General features: G+C 57.4%; 1 protein-coding gene across 1 annotated transcript; it reads right to left on the bottom strand.

Moving 5' to 3' along the window:
- Positions 1-1571: 1571 nt before the first annotated feature.
- LOC119095480 (uncharacterized) lies at positions 1572-17245 on the bottom strand. The gene is made up of 10 exons (XM_037218309.1): positions 14071-17245; positions 13039-13318; positions 12340-12483; positions 10034-10174; positions 9373-9440; positions 6923-7037; positions 5200-5410; positions 3724-3876; positions 2450-2623; positions 1572-1993 (listed from the first exon to the last, which is right to left on the bottom strand). Exons 1-10 carry the CDS (start codon positions 17145-17147, stop codon positions 1740-1742), a joined length of 4617 nt encoding a protein of 1538 aa, XP_037074204.1. The 5' UTR covers positions 17148-17245; the 3' UTR covers positions 1572-1739.
- Between the last annotated feature and the right edge of the window lie 1017 nt (positions 17246-18262).

Raw genomic sequence — 18262 nt, forward strand, 5'->3', positions numbered from 1 at the left:
TATAGAAATTTGCGAGCCAGTCCCTGCCTTGGCCGATCGCCTGGTCGTGTGCCGAATATGTCTGAGCGTGGCAAGAACTTGTGCTCTACGCTTCTCTTGAAGCCCTTAGAACCGGCGAAGGCGACGGAAGGCGACATCACACCCCGCAAGATCTAGATTCGACAGTGACTGGTACGTCGGCGTCACATTCGCGGGCTGCCGACCCATGAACACGGGCAGCATCGCCGCGGTACCAGGGGTGCCGACGTCCACCCCACGTCAGGATCAGATGTCGCGCCCCTGGACGCCAACCACGGAAGCCGGCTCAACGGCGGGTGAACCCTACGACACTTGTCCTACGAACGCCAGATAGAACGACGGTCCGCCGAAGCTGGGCGTGGGCATGGCGGAACCATCCAGGCCAGTGGCGACGCCGTGGCCGTCGTTATCTGCGGTGCATGAGCGACGGTCGCATTGACACGAGTTCGGGTGAGGGGTCAATTTGACCCCCATCGAAGTTTTTCCCGAATGGTTTCCGAACGCCGCCAAGTAACCGCGCCAAATTTGCCTTTCGGTAACCAATTGAACAGCGGATCCTGTGATACGAAGACTTAGATGTACCTTGTAAGGTTGCTGACCTACGGCAGGTAAAATCAGGCTGTGCGTTCAGCGAAGACAACTCATAGGAAACTGTTCGATCTGATGCAACAACGGAGTCAGACGAAGTCATACACCTCTAAGATGATTTTTTAGGCAACACAAAAATTGAATGAAACGTTTCCATTGCCCTAGGGTCAGGTATCAAGGTTAGACTAAGGTCGAAATCAACATTTTTTACAATTCTGTATGGGGTTGTTCCTGTTGCTCATCTTGAATTTGTTGATAACAGGAACCGTATTTTACATATTCCAAAAAATTCCTTAAAGCTCAGCATGGGTTGCTGACCTAAAATCACCTAGGTCGAAATTTTGTTGTTAGGAACATACTACCTAGCGCAATCTTTGACGCTCATTGAAGTGCAAAACTCAAAGCAGTATTGTATGGCCTCGGTCACCATGCCCTGCATAAGGTTAAACAAGGCCACTGACCTTGAATGAGCGCCTGTGATCTTTTGTTCCTAGCAGACATCTAGGTTCTGGGGACACTTAAGGCACCAATCTTGAGTTTTACATTGTTTGACCTTATTTGACCCAAAGTTCATGAACTAGGAACCACAAATATTGACGCAAATGGGTTAACATACCGACCAATACACCCTGCAAACTTGATCCCCCTATCTTTCTTAGTTTCTGAGATCTCAGGACGGGGTCAAATTGACCCTCACCCCATCCCACCCTAGCAAAGGGTGTCCAATCGGCCATTCAGGCGCGTGTTAACCATCGCGATATCCGCTGCCATCGACGGTCGCACTAAACAACGCGATGCACTGTTGCGTTTAATGCGATCGTCGATGACCTTTTTCCACGAGGGTCGTCCTGATCACGGGGTGGGACCCCCCTGGCCTGAGGCAGCTCGTGCTATTACACCCATACTTGCTAATGATCAATTCTTAAGAATCTTTCTCTTGCGTGCCAAGACGTGCAGACAGCGGCATGACTTCGTTTCGTTTATTGACAGTCGCCATCAGAATGTTGCACAAATCGACAGTCCACATCCCTTTTTGCACAGTGGCGGTCCCGCCAACGCCACGAATGACGGCCAGCCGGCGCCTTGTCGCGCATCAGAAACACTAGTTCTAAAACGGTTCAAAGATGGCGGTACTATTTGGACTTGCCGCCCACTAGCGCCACCAACCCGTCCTCATAGTCGCCGGTGCTCTTTTTCTCGATATCGTCGATCAGCGTGCGGCCATATTTGAGCTGATACTCCTGCGCGATGGTCCCCAGGTCTCTTTCAGCGCGCGAGATGAGGATGCGTCGCAGCGACGTGTCGTCCTTGCTGAGCGGGCCGTGGCCCCAGAGCGCGTGGTGAAGCCGGCCGGCGAAATAGCGCGGCAGGTTTCTGGTCACCTCGACTGCGGGGTTAGAGATCAGGTCAGGTCAGACTGCCGTCGAGCACAAGGCGATGCATGGACTGGTCGGACCAGACGCCTCTTGTGGAATATGTAAGGGGAGAGGGACATGCACGGTTGAAAGTTGATATGTCGTCCGTTCCGAAAAAGACAGCCAGAGACTTTCTCAAGCGCCGAGAACACACGGCTAGATTGGCGACCACTCATACGTACAGGAATGACAGCTCATGTCTTGGGGATGCTCTTAAGAAGGCCGTGGCAAGGTCATAATGAAGTAATGACAAGGCGCACCAGAGCAGGCATATACGCATACCTTTATTTCTTTAGTTAAATTCGGAACGTTCTCACCGACGACCAGTAGTTTGGGGGTCAAAGCGCCTTCACCGATAACACTGAAATGGGGGTTCCACAGCGTTCCCATCGATAACTAGCAAACTCGAGGCCCCGCGGCGTTCTCACCAATGGCCAGCGCGGCGTCTTCCATGTCCCGGCTGAACTCATCTTCGAGCGCCTCCTCGAAGGACTCGCCGGCGAACAGCTCGTACTCGGAGAAGATGAGCGCCAGCTGGGCGTAGTTCTCGTGGGTCAGGTAGTACTTGAATGTGGCCTCCTCGGTGCCCAGCCGGCTGCCGCCTGAGCCGGAGACCGCGCCGCCAGGTGAGTGACGTCCGGAGGTCAAGGCCACTACGGATTTGGTTCGCCTCGCAGGACATGGGCTTGGACTGGGGCCGACTGACGAATTAACCTAAGTGGATCCATATAGATAAGACAGTCGTATCAGCCTTATTCCTCGGAGAAAACCGGGAGAATAAAGATATGGTTGGATTGATATTTCGGTAACGTGCCCTGATACAAAGCAATAGCAGAAGTAAATTCTTTCCTGAGTTCCAAATTGAACTAAAAAAGAAATTCGCTTCTGCTATTGTTTCGATAAAAGCATGTTGCTGAAATATCAACCCATATATATCTCCATTCTCTTGGTTTTCTCCGAAGAACAAAGCTAATGCGACTGTCTTGTCTATGTGAATAACGTTCCTCGTAAATGCACTGAACAACTTACGTAAATAGATCTGCATTGAGGCAGAGTTGAGCGATTATGAAAGTGGCGAATAAATTGATTTATATGGAGCATACATGGATGTATATGGAAGCAAAGTTAAATGTCGATGGTAGAGGAAAATAACGCTCTCATGGGTGTGGTCTTAAATTATGCTACACATTGCTACGTATCGTGGGGGTAAATATTTCTATGCCGGATGAATCTATCGAATGAAGAGTTTGTGAAAAGGCGGACTGATGGATGCATCACGCTTAAAATCTATGGATTCGATGTACGTGGATCTGGCATGGTTCAACCACGAAGAGCGTCTCCACAGTGGATGTGTGATGCGACAGCTAACACTTGAAGACTACCGATAGCGCCAGCCTGGCCTGCCATTGAGATTATGGCTACAATGACATGAAACAATGGGCCGGGCTGCAGAGAGTCGGTTGAGGTACTTTCGATCGCGAAGCTCACCATCAGCTGGTGACGACAAAGGCAAGTGCTCTGTTCTGGTTATTTCATCAACCCAGCGCTGGTCACGCATTAGACAAGGAGCTTTGGCCAAAGCCTCAGCTTCATCTTGTCCATACAACACGCATTGCTCACAGCTGCCTGTGGTCGCCCGCTGTCGATGACGGCCCCGCCCTCTTCCTCCCCCTCCCCCTCCCCCGCCCGCCTTGCCGCTCACCGGCTTGGTAGAGCGCCCGGGCCTGCTCATTGGCCTCTTTGCGGTTCGTGCGGAAGGTACGGTCCCGCTTGCTGTTCACCAGCGCCAAGATGATGTCCTCCAGGTCTCCGGTCAGGTCGTCCTCCACGTCCGCCTCCAGCGTTTTCCCCTCGACTGCGGGCAGGGTGTCAGAACTCAGAACGAAGCGGTGCGTGGCTGGGTTAGACTGGGACGGGTCCAGGCATGGCTCGGCTGCAGCCAGGCCAGGTCAGGTCCCAGCACCGTATGGCTGCTGTCGGACCCGCTCAGGTCCCGGGCTGCTCAGCCACCACCAGGTCAGATCTCAGATCTCGGCGCCGTATGGCTGCTGTCAGACCCGTTTAGGTCCTGGGCTGCTCAGCCACCATGAGAGCAGATCTCAGATCTCGGCACCGTATGGCTGCTGTCGGACCCGCTCAGGTCCCGGGATGCTCAGCCACCACCAGGTCAGATCTCAGATCTCGGCACCGTATGGCTGCCGTCGGACCCGTTCAGGTCACGGGCTGCTCAGCCACCACCAGGTCAGATCTCAGATCTCGGCACCGTATGGCTGCCGTCGGACCCGCTCAGGTCCCGGGCTGCTCAGCCACCACCAGGTCAGATCTCAGATCTCGGCACCGTATGGCTGCCGTCGGACCCGCTCAGGTCCCGGGCTGCTCAGCCACCATGAGAGCAGATGAGTCGAACTTTCGACACTGCTCGGCTGCGGTCGGTTCATGTCAGACCAGTCCTCGGGGTTGCTGGGACTCGGTCAGGTCAGGTCAGGTCGGTGCAGGGAGGCAATAGTTCCCCGCTGATTCCAAAGGCTGCCGCGATGCGTCATGTAGTGCTCACGCAATGCGCCCCGAACTTAGGCGAAAGGGCAAAGCTCACGATTTGTGTTATGAGGAGGCGTAATGGCCAAGTGTTCAGCTCGTCGGCTCCCACATGGGGGTTCTGGGTTCGTACCCGGGGGTGCCACGACCCCTGAGCGTTAATATGGCCAATACGGTCACTGGCGCTCCACAAAAGGGGCGCGACGACGTGTTCACGTTTCCTTTTTAAAAAAATAGATTATGTTATGACTTGCGTATCGCGCTATGATGAACACCCGCCGGCGCTGTGGCATCTAGACCTTTGGCAAATATATTTGCCTTCGTATCTGTGTCTAAGAATGGGTACCATGAATATTAAGATCAGCAAAAATAACAATGCTAGCAAGGAAGAAATGCAGACTGGTTCATGCAAGTCATTAACAATTGACGCATACCTATCCAAAAACACATGATAGCTGAGTAGCGAGAAGATCGAGCGTTAGCAAGAGGACCAGGCTTGATTCCCGGTTCAAGCATTGCCCGCTGAGCTTCAACACGACTACCGCAGTCACCCCAGCTCACAAAAGGTCAGGGGGACAGCACAAGATGTGCCACAGTTTTGAACGCCCCAAAACACCATTTTCAGAAGTCCCGTTACACCTACTGGCGTGGAAGAAGGGTCGGATGGCGTCGATTTCGTCGCCGGTGCTGCTAATGAGCGTCTCCAGGAGGACGTCCTCGTCGGTGCCGATGCGGTCCATGCCCTCGTGCAGCTTCTTGGCCAGGTACTCGTAGTATGAGGACGCCTCCAGCAGCTCCTGCATCAAGTTCTCGAACTTGCCGCGCGTCGTTCTCGTGACAGCATCGTATAGATCCTGTGGGACGTCACTCGTATTGAGTGAGGTGTAACAGTTCCTCACGCAGGGATATTGCCTGTTTAAAAGACCACGAGCTTCTAAAAAAATTGTACCTAGCCCTTCCCATACCTCAACATAAGCCAGCATCTACTAAAGAGAGTGTTCTATGTTCATATTCGGATTTGAACTGAAATAGCCATATTGAAGACCTTTCGGTGCTGTCCGCGATCCTGCCCTTTTAAGACCTAAGCCTCTCTAGTTTATGAGCTGCACGCTCGCGAAAATGGGGAAGCGTTTCCCGGGAACACTATTTCTAAGTCACCTTGGCATTCACCGCGTCATAATGACGTTTAAATTCTACCATTCTGTGAGCCATGCGGTGATCAAGGATAAAACGATATAATTGTCGAGGCGCTTGTATCACACGTTCGTGACTACGATTTACACATATAACGGCCGGCAATTGGCTCTCAATCAATGCTGGGCGAGGCACGATGACGTGAATCAAATGCGAAGCATGTCCTTTAAAAGCTCGAGTTTCCAAAAGAGCATAAAGTGACACTGCGCTGGTTTGCAAGCGTTCAGAAAATGCGCTTCAAAGGAGTGCTCATCTAACAGACCTATAGAAGTACGTGGACAATTTTGAAGCATGACCCCAGGTCATCCGGGCTACCCCAGCCCTCTCTTACAACGATCGTCACAATGCCTCCTGCAAAGCAAGGGTTGACAGGATTCGAACCCGCATTCGTGTTGACGCCCCCAATGCGTTAGCAACGGCGCGGGAGGCGTCGGCGTTGGCTCTGGCCTGACCTGCTCTGCAGCAGCTCACTGATAAGCCCGACACGCGCCTGCCATAAACACGGGCTGCTGCTGTGACCGGGCCGGGTTCTCGCCAGTCCAAGGTCCCGCCGTAATGAGGCCATGGCTGGGGCTCAGTCCAAGGTCCCGCCGTAATGAAGCCATGACTGGGGCTCAGCCCAAGGTCCCGCCGTAATGAGGCCATGGCTGGGGCGCAGGCCAAGGTTTCGATAGTGTTTCAACGTCCTGGTCAAACGCTTCATAAGCGAGAAAAGCCAAGCTGGACACGGATCGGGAGGTGATGTTGGTGTGTGTCCTGTTCGCGTACGCCGTAGAAAATGGCGTCTGAACGAAGCGTTATATATAAGAAACGTGATCAATGTCTGGCCAAAGAGGAAAGGGGCACCGAGGCGACTCGATGCGTCGCAATTGCTAAGTCATGTCCTTCATCGCTCGTACAGTGCACAGCCATCGTGACATCCTTCGAGGCTGCGTGCGTCATGGTGGCCATGATGACAATGACAATCGTTTGCGACTGGTCTGAGGTCAAGGAGATGTCTCCCTGAGCGTGAGAGGCACATTGAACGGTCCCATCACCGCGCACCACAAGGCTGACTATAGCGAAACCCCAACAGGAAACACCTTTCACCGAACACGAATATGACCTTGCACCAGCATCACGTGAACCAGTCCAAGAAGGCGGCGTCCGCCACGGAGCGCTGTGCTGCTCACCTTGCCGTAAAGCCTGGCGTACGCATTCTTGATGAGCGCACGCTCGGCGAACGTTCTCCTGGCCAGCACCTCGATCAGCACTTCATCATCAGCGTTGAAGTAGCCGATGGCCGAACTGCGAGCGCGGGTCACGTGATGAGCTGAGACTGAATGGCAGGACACAGCGCAGGGCAGCGTAAAGCAGCCACAGGCGGGCACGTGAAGGACCAGGAGAGACGCAGACAATCGTACCGTCATGCGCTGGCACAGGACAGACAACGGGCGGCCAGCGTGTGGCACAGGACAGACAACGGGCGGCCAGCGTGTGGCACAGGACAGACAACGGGCGGCCAGCGTGTGGCACAGGACAGACAACGGGCGGCCAGCGTGTGGCACAGGACAGACAACGGGCGGCCAGCGTGTGGCACAGGACAGACAACGGGCGGCCAGCGTGTGGCACAGGACAGACAACGGGCGGCCAGCGTATGGCACAGGACAGGCAACGGGCAGCCAGCGTATGGCGCAGGACAGACAACAGGCAGCCAGCGTATGGCACAGGACAGACAACGGGCGGCCAGCGTATGGCACAGGACAGGCAACAGGCAGCCAGCGTATGGCACAGGACAGGTAACAGGCATCCAGCGTATGGCACAGGACAGGCAACAGGCAGCCAGCGTATGGCACAGGACAGGCAACAGGCAGCCAGCGTATGGCACAGGACAGACAACAAGCAGCCAGCTCATGGATGACAGCCGGGAGTCTCGTTACTGATCCGTCGTCTTATGTTCCAATGCCCGTGCTCCGTATGCATTGGCTCAAGAGTGAGCAAAGTAAGTATGATTTGTGTTTCCGGTGGTACAGTCAAGGTCAAGGTAGTTCTCCAACTTTTTTTAGCACCTGATTTCATTGACATTTTATACTTTTGAATGATGGCATGGCGTGAGTGCTACGAATTATGTGTGATACATTATGTATCGTTGGTGTGTCCAATGCCGCGGTTGTTGGTCCACGAGTTTAAAACACTCATAGTTGAGCGTCGAACATCACGTAAGAGAATCCTGCTCACATTTTCCGGAGTCTATTGCCAGCCGCGATAACCACATGGGGCTGTCATCCCTTTTTGGACGCACAGTTCACCGCCGCTTAGAACACAAAGAAACTCCCATGCAAGAACTGGCCAGCCGTCCATACAGCCAGGGCTGTCTGTCAAGTCCAGTTCCCGCTCGCAGCCTTTCGGCTGAGTTCAGCCTGGCTGCCGGCGAAGCTTTCCACTGCGGCGATAGGCGGCGCGCTCCGTCGCGACGCCGTGACCTGAGGTCTTCGGCGCGGTGACGCCGATACCCGGGGTGTTCAATACAGCGACACCGTGACCTAAGGTGTTCGGCGCGGTGACACCGATGCCCGGGGTGTTCAATACAGCGACACCGTGACCTAAGGTGTTCGGCGCGGTGACACCGATGCCCGGGGTGTTCAATACAGCGACACCGTGACCTAAGGTGTTCGGCGCGGCGACGCCGTGACCTGAGGTCTTCGGCGCGGTGACACCGATGCCCGGGGTGTTCGATACAGCGACGCCGTGACCTGAGGTCTTCGGCGCGCGGCTGGGAGAGGATCAAGATGGAGCGGCGACACCTCGGCAGGATTCGGCATTCTGCCGCCGTCCGTGCCGTCAGGGTTCCCGTCTCTGCTCGCTAAACGCCACACGCTCGACGTGGCGGAGTCCGTCTACAAGCCACTTTTCAGGAGTGCCGCGCGAACCCGAGAGATGTGTCCTGGAGTGTCCCATCTCGGCCGGGCAGTCCGGACACTCAGCCGTCGCGCCTCTCTATTTACACGGCAGCGGATAAACACGGCGGCGGCGCCGGTCCGGGTGAACGACACTGTCCAGCCGCCGCCCTGCCCTCCGCCGCCGCGCTGGTATACACAGACTGCGGAGCCAGGGCGCAGACGAGTCCGATTCCCGGTCCAGCCCGGCTCGTGGGGCGCTGGGTTTGCTCCATTCGGTCAAAGCCAGCCCCGCTAATTAAGAGCCTGAGCGGTACAATTCGGTTCTGTTCGGCTCAGCTCAGTTCATCTGGGCTCATTTCGCTTTCGTGCAGTTTGGTGCAGCTCATTGCATTGTGATAAGTTCATTCCAGTCTGATACAGTCAAGTGCAAAGACGTTTCCAATCAACCAATGACTTACAACCCGCTCAAGTGAAATTTAGTAAATCCGCTGAGTTCCATAAGATTGATCCAGACTCGTCTCGCTAGCATTACGGAGAGCAAGACAGAGCAGGGTTTTGACCTGAGTTCTCATGACGCACCTGGCTCATACTGTCATAGGTAGTGTTCTTCGCATGCCTTTGTAAAAACATTTTCAACAAAATATCCGAAACCTTTTGTATATCATATACGAAAAAGGACCATGCCATCAGGGAGTCAGAAAACAGACCTGCAATTGAGACCCTGCCAGGGTGGTGGTGCTTACTTGAGCTTACGGGCTTCAGCATCGGCATCAAAGTAAGCGGAGGGTGTGATGGTCGGTAGAGTGCTGAACTGAAACAGATGGGGCGTGCTCATTTAGTGCACCGAGCTAGCTATCACAGGGCCAGTGACGCTCGAATGCCAGTAACACCGATATGGTCGAATACAATACATACAATACTTACGCCCACGGACAGCCGGGGCTCGGGAGTCTCCACGGGGCAGGACAGGCAGCCATTGCAATTCAGGGCTGCTATGACGCATTTAGCTTTAACGCTCATTAGTCACACCCTGTTGCCCTAACTGCAGCCCTCGGAGAAGTCGAAACGCTGCTGGTGGCATGCCCCGAACTTGCAGCCCCGCACTTCTAAGGCAGGCATGCTATCTCTCTCAGGCAGGCTGAATACTAACTTAACGCCATTTAACACGCTCACTAGGTTGAAGCCAGGAAGTCGATACGGAGGGACCCAGCTAAAAAAAATCAGTCTCGTTTTCACCAATGGCTCCAATCAGCACGCCGCTGTACCCTCGTTTTCACCAATTGCTCCAAGCAGCCCGCCGCTGTATCCTCGTTTTCACCAATTGCTCCAATCTAAGTCCTGTCGCCAGCCACACGGACCAATCCGACACCGCCTCTCTGCAGCCGTGGACCATTTAGTGCTCACCCGATGCGTGCTGCCGCACGCGATGCTCAGCGGGTACGACTTGCAGAACTGGTACACGTCGAAGTCGGGCTGGCGGACGTCGGGTATGACCGGCGAGCCGGGGTAGCCGCCCGGTGCCGGCAGAGGGCGCGAGCAGCACACCTGGCGACCACCAACGGCGCCGGTCATGGGCGGACCCAGCCACAGAATCGGCGACGGAGACGAGTCATACACCGCGTTGAAAACGGCGCCCAGGACTGGATACTGACAGAATACCTATGCTTAGAATGTTAAAACATATCTGCAACACTGGCCAATGTGGTTGGCAGCTTTTGTCCTTTATTGGTTACTTTTATCCCTACTTATCGTTTTAACAACGTCATGACCCGTCTCCAGGCGGTGTCAGTGCGCGGGATGATGGTGACCCGTCCCCTGGTGGTGTCAATGCGCGGGATGATAGTGACCCGTCCCCTGGTGGTGTCAATGCGCGGGATGATAGTGACCCGTCCCCTGGTGGTGTCAGTGCGCGGGATGATAGTGACCCGTCCCCTGGTGGTGTCAATGCGCGGGATGATAGTGACCCGTCCCCTGGTGGTGTCCAATGCGCGGGATGATAGTGACCCGTCCCCTGGTGGTGTCAGTGCGCGGGATGATAGTGACCCGTCCCCTGGTGGTGTCAATGCGCGGGATGATAGTGACCCGTCCCCTGGTGGTGTCAGTGCGCGGGATGATAGTGACCCGTCCCCTGGTGGTGTCAGTGCGCGGGATGATAGTGACCCGTCCCCTGGTGGTGTCAATGCGCGGGGTGATAGTGACCCGTCTCCTGGTAGTGTCCCCTGGTGTGTGCACGGGATGATGGTTAGGGAGATGAGGTGGAGAGGAGAGGAGAGGCTGGCGGATATTGAGATGGAAAACAAAATTGCATAGCCTACCTCCCATGACGAGGACTAATGTTGCACTCCCGATAGCAGCAGTCTATCGCTATCTGACACACGTGCTGAGCAGTCACGCTCTGGACCAAACGGAGCTGAGATGGGTGCGGGACGTGTAAATGGAGCTGCCATGGGTGCGGGACGTGTAAGCGGAGCTGCGATGACTTTGGGACGTATACACCAGCTTGGGAATATAAGGGTCCGCGATCCGCGGGACCACATCGGCTCAACAACAACAAATGACTTGTTGTTGTTGACTTGTTGAGACCCCAAAGTCTTTCGAATTCGCCTGGTTCGTTGTTTATCGAAGCATTTGAGCTTACGGCCTAGTAACTGTCACAGATACTCCTAACTGAAGCAGCATCATTTTTCCTAGTCTTCCATAGCGTCAACGCCTGGTACGCAGCTCGTAACCAGGAGCGGACTGCCGGACAATCAGCGATGCGTGACCGCACCGATGTGAACGCCCCATGAAGGTCGCACTTTTATCCTGTTCCCAAGCCAAAGCATTGCTGCTTGGGGCACACATCCTCACACTCGGGTCTGGAATGGCCCAACAGCAACCGTGCCTGGTCATGCACGTCCTGAGTCTTCCAGCCGCGGCGCCTTCCATAGTCAGGTCTGTACACTCTGGCGCGAGGGACACACCGGCCAGGCGCGATTTGTAATGATCAGTTCAACCCATTCCCAGTGAAGTATGCGCCTACTTGGATATTCACCCCGTCACATCTGGCCCTTTCACATCCTCTGGGCATTCTCGACAAATCATATCAGGCCCAGACAAGCAAAGCTCTAAGCCGAATCAATCTGGCGTTTCATGGCAGTGTTCCACATTTATGTGGGGTTATGAACTGAGATAGCCATCTTGAAGACCTTGCGGTGCTGTTCACAATCCTGCCCCTCTTAAGGTCTAAACCCCTTTATGAGCTACGCGCTCGCAAGAATGGCGAAACGCTCTTCGGGGAGAGTATTTCAAAATCACCTTGGCATTCATGACTTCATAATAAAGCCATTCAAACACTATCATTCCATAAGCCATGCGGTGATGAAGGCCACCAATAAAATGTAATTGTCGAGGCGCTCATATCTGGCGTTCGTGAGCGCGATTTCCAAATGCAGCGGCTGTCAATTGGCTCTCAGTCAGTATTGTGCATTGTGCGATGACGTAATCAAACTATGCGCACGGAGGAGCATATTTACTAAACAGAAAATTGTGCTGTCTAGAGCAGTCTTTTCCGATTAAAAAAACAAACATACAAAAAGTTATAAAGTGGCTTGTTTCATCACACATCATGCTTGATTCAATATCTTCAAACGTGAGACTTTCCCTTTAAAGTCAAACTGCTACTCAAGACGAATCGCCCTCCCCTCCACCTGTCCTGTGCTGGACCGTACCTGGGTGCCAGGGCAGGTGGGCGCGGTGGCGACGATGTAGCGCGACAGCACGTCCTGTTGACGACAGCGGTCACCCGAGACGCACTGGCAGGGCGGCGGCGGTGGCGTCGGCAGGATCTGGGTCCTCGGTATGGCGCAGCACACCTGACAACGTGGTGGTGAGCATGACGGTCGTGGTCATGGCGTTCATGGTGGTGGTGATGACGGTGGTGGTGGTAATGGCTTTGAAGCTGGATGTTTGGTTTAGAATGTCCTGGTGGGATAGGACATTTACTTGAGACGTATTAAGCATTTCATCGTGCGCATCTAGCAGCTATCAATGGTCAGTCTATTTCAAAACGTGGTGCGCCACATCGCGAGCATCATGGACAGGGGCAGAAGGTATTCCATGTCCATTCCTTCCATGCAGTGCCATCGTCGTCACATTCCTTCGCTAGATTGCTGAAGGACGTGCTCTCCATCTCCCCGGGGGTTAGCCGTCGCGACGTGCTCTCTATCTCCCCGTGGGGTAGCCTCCTTGACGTGTTTTCCATCTCCCCGTGGGGTAGCCTCAGGAGCGTGCTCGCCATCTCCCCGTGGGGAAGCAGCCGGATGTTGTACCACCCGTCACCTTTCGGGTACCCTCCTGACACCTCCTTGACGCCCCTGCTGACATCCACCTGCATCCACGGGCAAGTAACGGCTACTGGCGACACCCACCTGGCCGTCGTAGTTGCAGCGGCCGGTGCGTGACACCTGGCGCATGTCCACCGGGGTCTGCGGCGGCGGGTAGATCTCACCCCCTTTGCAGAGGTAGGCCGACACGCAGACGCACGGCTGGGAGGCCACGTGCGAGCGGTCGAAGAGGTCGATGCCGCTGGTCGAGACGGCGGTCATGACGCCCGACTGGAGCGTTGGACTCGCCTGTAGCCGGCGCCGGCTCGACTCCGGCAGCTCACAGCACACGCGGAAGCCAGAGCACTGCTTGCGCGGACCCAGCCTGCCGGAACGGACCGTGAGGAGGCGCAAGGAGGCACGGCGCTTTGAGCTGCGCTTTTAACGATCTGTTGTGTGTCTGATCTCTGTCATGACATCTTACGTCAGAATGGAGCATACCAAACAAAGTGCAAGGAGCAAGTCTTACAACTAGTCCAGAATAATTTAGTACCTGAAGAAATGGAGGAAAGAAGGGTGGAAAGCGTAAGTACAAGCAGTGAGGAATGATATATGGGTTGGTTTAAACAGGCTCTAATGGGGTAGTACTGGTGAAATAATGAAATGGGCGGAGAGGAGAGAAGAAATATAGGTAAAGCAAACAACAGATGGGTAGTCTCCAGGGTAGTAGCAAGCATTTCCTTCAGGGATTTAGCTCATCCGACAAGTGAACGCACCTCGCTAGATTTTAACCTTTTGTTAGAACTTATTTGTTGGAGAAAAATGAAAAAGCAGGTCACAGGGGACAGATCCTCTACTTCTTGTCTTGGCCACGTCTCTGGCAGCGTTCCATCTTTCTTTGGAGAGCAAAAGGCGGGGAGCTGAGGAAAGGTCACGAGGAAGAGAAAATGGGTACAACGAGGCACTGCATTACGCAGCTGTTCCCGTTGGGTGCGTTAAAAGTATTCTGATGTCCCGGCCCGAGAAAAATCGCTTTCCCAGCGTAGCATTAGCAAAGACCGGCCCACTGGCAATGGCTGTCGACGAACACAAAAACAAGCCCGATGTCCGTTTCCGGCGACGCTGAGCTCCACTTACTTGATATCGAGCAGGTCGGCGCCGTGAGTGACGATGTTGCCGTCCTCACACTGGAAGAACGGCACGCAGACGCAGTTGTCGAGCCGTGCGACGTTGTACGGGTCCGCTTGCGCCGGCTCGCTTCTGGAGAAGAGGCCGCGCCGGCGCCGGCTGCCGGAGTGCGAGGAGTAGCTGCTCCAGTAGCTGCTGCTGGACGTTGGCACCTGCTCGATGCGGCGGCTGGACGAGCTGCTGTAGTGTGACCTGCTCGAGGCGGGGCCCGACTGGTAGCTGTGTGAGTAGGAGTCGGGCTGCACCGTCGACGAGCCCGTGCTGCTCTTGGAGCGCGATGACCATGATGACGAGTAGCGCGAGCCGCTGGTGTGGCCGCTGGCGCCGAGATCGCCAGAGCCTTGGCTGGCGTCGTGGCCGGACAGGCGACCGTCCTGGAAGGAGGACACGCCGGCGCCGCCGCCGTGCGCGCCGCCGCCGTGCGCGCCGCCGCCCGACACGGTGCGCTCGTGCGAGAAGCGCCGCGAGCTGCTGACCGTCTGGCCGCCGGACAGGTCGAGCGGATGCGGCCCAAGCCCGCCGGAACTGGTGGCGCGCTGCTCAGTCCGGCTCGACTCGAAGCGCGAGCGACCGGCGTCGCCGGCCGTGCCGAGACGCGCTCCGTCCGCCGACGCGCCATCCGACGACGAGGAGCTCTGGTAGGAGTAACGGCGCGAGCTGCTCACCACCTGCGGACCTGGCAGGTCGATCACCGGGTCCGGGTCGGAAACGAGGTCGTTCACGCCCCTTGTCTCGAAGCGGGAGTGTCCCCGGCCAGATGTGACACTGCCGCCGAGGTCAGGCCCGACATGATCGCCGGACACGGTACGCTGATGCGAGTACCGCCGGCTGCTGCTGACCACGTGAGCGCCGGAATCATCCGCCGGCTGCTGGCCGAGCCCGTCCGGGCTGACGGATTGCTGCTGCGTGCGGCGCGAGTCGAAACGCGAGTGCGCGCCGCTGCTCGCCGCCCCGGCGTCGCCGAACTGTGGCGCCGGCTCACTGCCGGATGTGGTCCGTTGGTAGGAATACCTGCGCTGGCTGCTGACCGTCTCTCCCGCGGAGCTGTCCAGCGGCCGCTGGCTGAAGTCGCCAGCGTTGAAGTCGTCCCTGCGGCCGCCGGCCGCCGTCCCGTCCGTGGGCCCGGGGCGCGAGCTGCTCTCGAAGCCTCTGAACTGACGCGAGCTGCTCACCGTGTGCGCCGCGCCCTCGTCCAGCGGCTGCAGATGGGAGTCACCGCCGAAGTCGCGTCGCCGCTCGGTTTCAGTGCGCGTGCGGCTGAGGCGGTACTCGGTGCGCCCGCGGCCGGCCGTCTCGTGCGCGTCGTCGAAGCGTGACAGCGAGCCCTGAAGACGCTGAATGTCAGCGTCGGTAACGGGTCGCTGCAGCCTATCGGCCTCCGTCGTTTCCACATGCTGAACGATATCGCGGAACATGTCCCGCTCCTGGGCAACAACGGACGGATCCCGCGGCGGGATGTCGGCGTTGAAGTCGGTCCGATGCGGCCGTTGCGGCGGCCGCTCGGGTCGCTCGGGCCGCGCGGGCCGGCTACGTGACCGGCAGCAGACGGCTGGTCGCGGGCAGCGCCGCAGCGCCTCGGCCGAGAAATCGCGGTCACGCAGGCCGCACGCCTCGCGCGACACGCAGGCGCAGCTGGCGGCACCCACCACCGGCTCCGGCGCGAACGTCGGCCGGAAGGTCGGCGCCGGCTCCGGCACGGGCGCCCGGAGGCAGCACACCTGGTCCGCCGCGCACTGGCGCCGCGCCGCCGCGCTGTACTCGCGGTCGGCGACGGAGCATTGAGAGCGATCGGTGCAGTAGCACGCCACCACCTCCTCGCGACGCGCCTGCTCCTCACGCTCCTCCTGCCGGATGAAGGTGCGACGGGAGCCGGACGGCGCCGCGGGCTCCTGAGCCGGCAGGATTCCGCCTGGCCGGCAGCACACGTCCGAGCCGGAGCAGGTGGTCAGCGACCAGCCGACCAGACCGGAGGGCGCGCAGCGCTCCAGCGCCACGCACACGCAGGAGTCGGCGCTCGAGACGCGACGCTCCGAGCTCGAGGAGGTGGAGTGCGTGCGGGAGCCAGAGCTGGTGCGGGATCCGGAGCCGGAGTGGGAGCCAGAACCGGGGTGGGAGCCGGAGTCGGAGCGGGAGCGGGAGCGCGAGTCGAACCTGGTGCGGGACCCGGAGCTGGAGTGGGAGCCGGAGCCGGAGCGGGAGCCGGAGCTGGAATGGGAGCCGCCGCGCCGTTCGAATACGCCACTGAATCCCTCGCCGCCGGTCATGCTCTGGCGACGCCGGTTGTACTCGGCCTCGGAGATGGTCGCCCGGTCGAGTACGGCGCCGTCGCCGTCGCGCGTCAGCTCCAGGTGGTACTCCTGCACACCGTCGCTGTTGCGCCGGCCGGAAATGCGCGTCGTGTGCGAGCCGTTGCTGAAGGAGTAGTAGGACTCCTCGCTGGAGTAGGAGGTCACCGCGCCTCCGCCGCCGCCGCGCCGCCGGCCCAGGCGCCTGTCGAACTCGCTGAGCAGGTCGTGCCGCGAGCCGGCCGCGAGCGACGAGTCGAAGCGCGCGTCGAGACCGCCGAACGCACCGGCCGAGCCGGTGAGCCCTAGGCTGGCGCGGCGCGCGTCGTACTCGGCCTGCGAAAGCACAGAACGTTCGAGCACGGCGCGGTCGCGCAGGCGCGTCACCACCAGGTGGTACTCAGGCACGCCTTCGCTCGAGCGCTTGCTGGTGATGGTGGTGCTGTGCGTGCCGTTGGTGAACGTGTACTCGGACTCCTCGCTGGAGTAGGAATAGGTGCGGCGGTGGCCGAGCCGGCCGGGCGACAGACCGCCGGCGCCGTCCGTGGATCTCGAGTGGCTGCTCGTCTGGTACGAGCTGCGGTAGCTGCCGCCGCTGCCGTCGCCGTGCGAGCAGACGTCACAGCCACTGTCGCCGCCCGAGAAGTCGGTACTGGGCCCGATCATGACGGTGCGGAAGCGGTCGCTGGCGGCCGGGACTGCGACGCCCGCGGCCAGCAGGCAGACCGCCAGCACGTGCATGCTGGCACGGAACAACGCCGCGTGGGGTCAGTCGAGCGCGGAGTCCGGAGTGGCGGGCTCTCGCAGTGAGGTGAGGGAGGCACGGACGGCGCGAGGAGCCCGACTGGATCCGCTGGCTCCGGCCGGCGGGCTTTATAGGCGGCGAGGTATAAACAGCAGGCCGGGCGTGATGCTGCGCCAGTCACGGACGGCCGTGAAGGACGAGAAAGCATGGACGCCGACGACGTCGAAGGGCTACCGGGAAGAGGCACTGGGGTTCGTCAGATGTGAAAAAGTGGCGGCGAGCAACAGGGAGGGGTGGGATAGAGCATTGCTTCGTGTGTGAGGACTGGCATAACTGAGCCCAAGAACCTGCGTCTGAGTTCTGGCGCTGTGACCGTGAGTCTGATCATCGAGTCCACGTTGTCAGTCTTATATGGCGTAAGACCGAGCCACAGACTAGTTTGACGCCTCAACTTTCGGATCGTGTGGCTGAGTCGTTGGAGATTTAGTCCCAGTTTGTATCTGCGTCCCAAAGTCCTCAATCGGAGTCCGACGGTATCTTCGGGGACCGCACGCTCTGGCCCGTCTCAGGGAGGCAGCGAAACTGCAAGCCCCCCCCCCCCCCTCAGCAGCCCCAAAGAGATTCAGCCCCAAAAGAGCTGAATGAGGTGCAGACTCGGATTTTTGTAGGGGGGAGCTGTTCGATGCCGGTCGATCACAGCGATCTGTTGGTGGACGTGAAATAACGATGGGCGATTCAACAAACTGTGAAGGCAAAGGACGGACGAGTGATGAATGAAGGATAACGGACACTACCAGCCCTGGAAGCATGATCATAAACCAGCGGTTGGATGGTGCTAGACGCCAGCGAGGAACTGTAGGATGTTTGGAGACTGCAACCATTAATCTGCTACCTTGTTTCCCTTTAATGCAAAATGACAAGCTCACGCATTTGTCTCGATTAGCCGAAACTTTACATGTAGCATTTCAAGACACTGGGCACATGTCAGACGTCAACATCATCAGCGCTCAACGGTACAAATTTGGAAGTGGCTTTGGACCTTATTTGACTAACGTCTTGAGCAGAGAATATAGTTGCACATGACAAGAGCGTGTCCGCACCAACTAATAGC

Source organism: Pollicipes pollicipes, unplaced genomic scaffold, assembly GCF_011947565.3.
Source record: "Pollicipes pollicipes isolate AB1234 unplaced genomic scaffold, Ppol_2.1 Scaffold_4219;HRSCAF=4965_pilon_pilon_pilon, whole genome shotgun sequence".
Classification (NCBI taxonomy): Eukaryota; Metazoa; Arthropoda; class Thecostraca; order Pollicipedomorpha; family Pollicipedidae; genus Pollicipes; species Pollicipes pollicipes.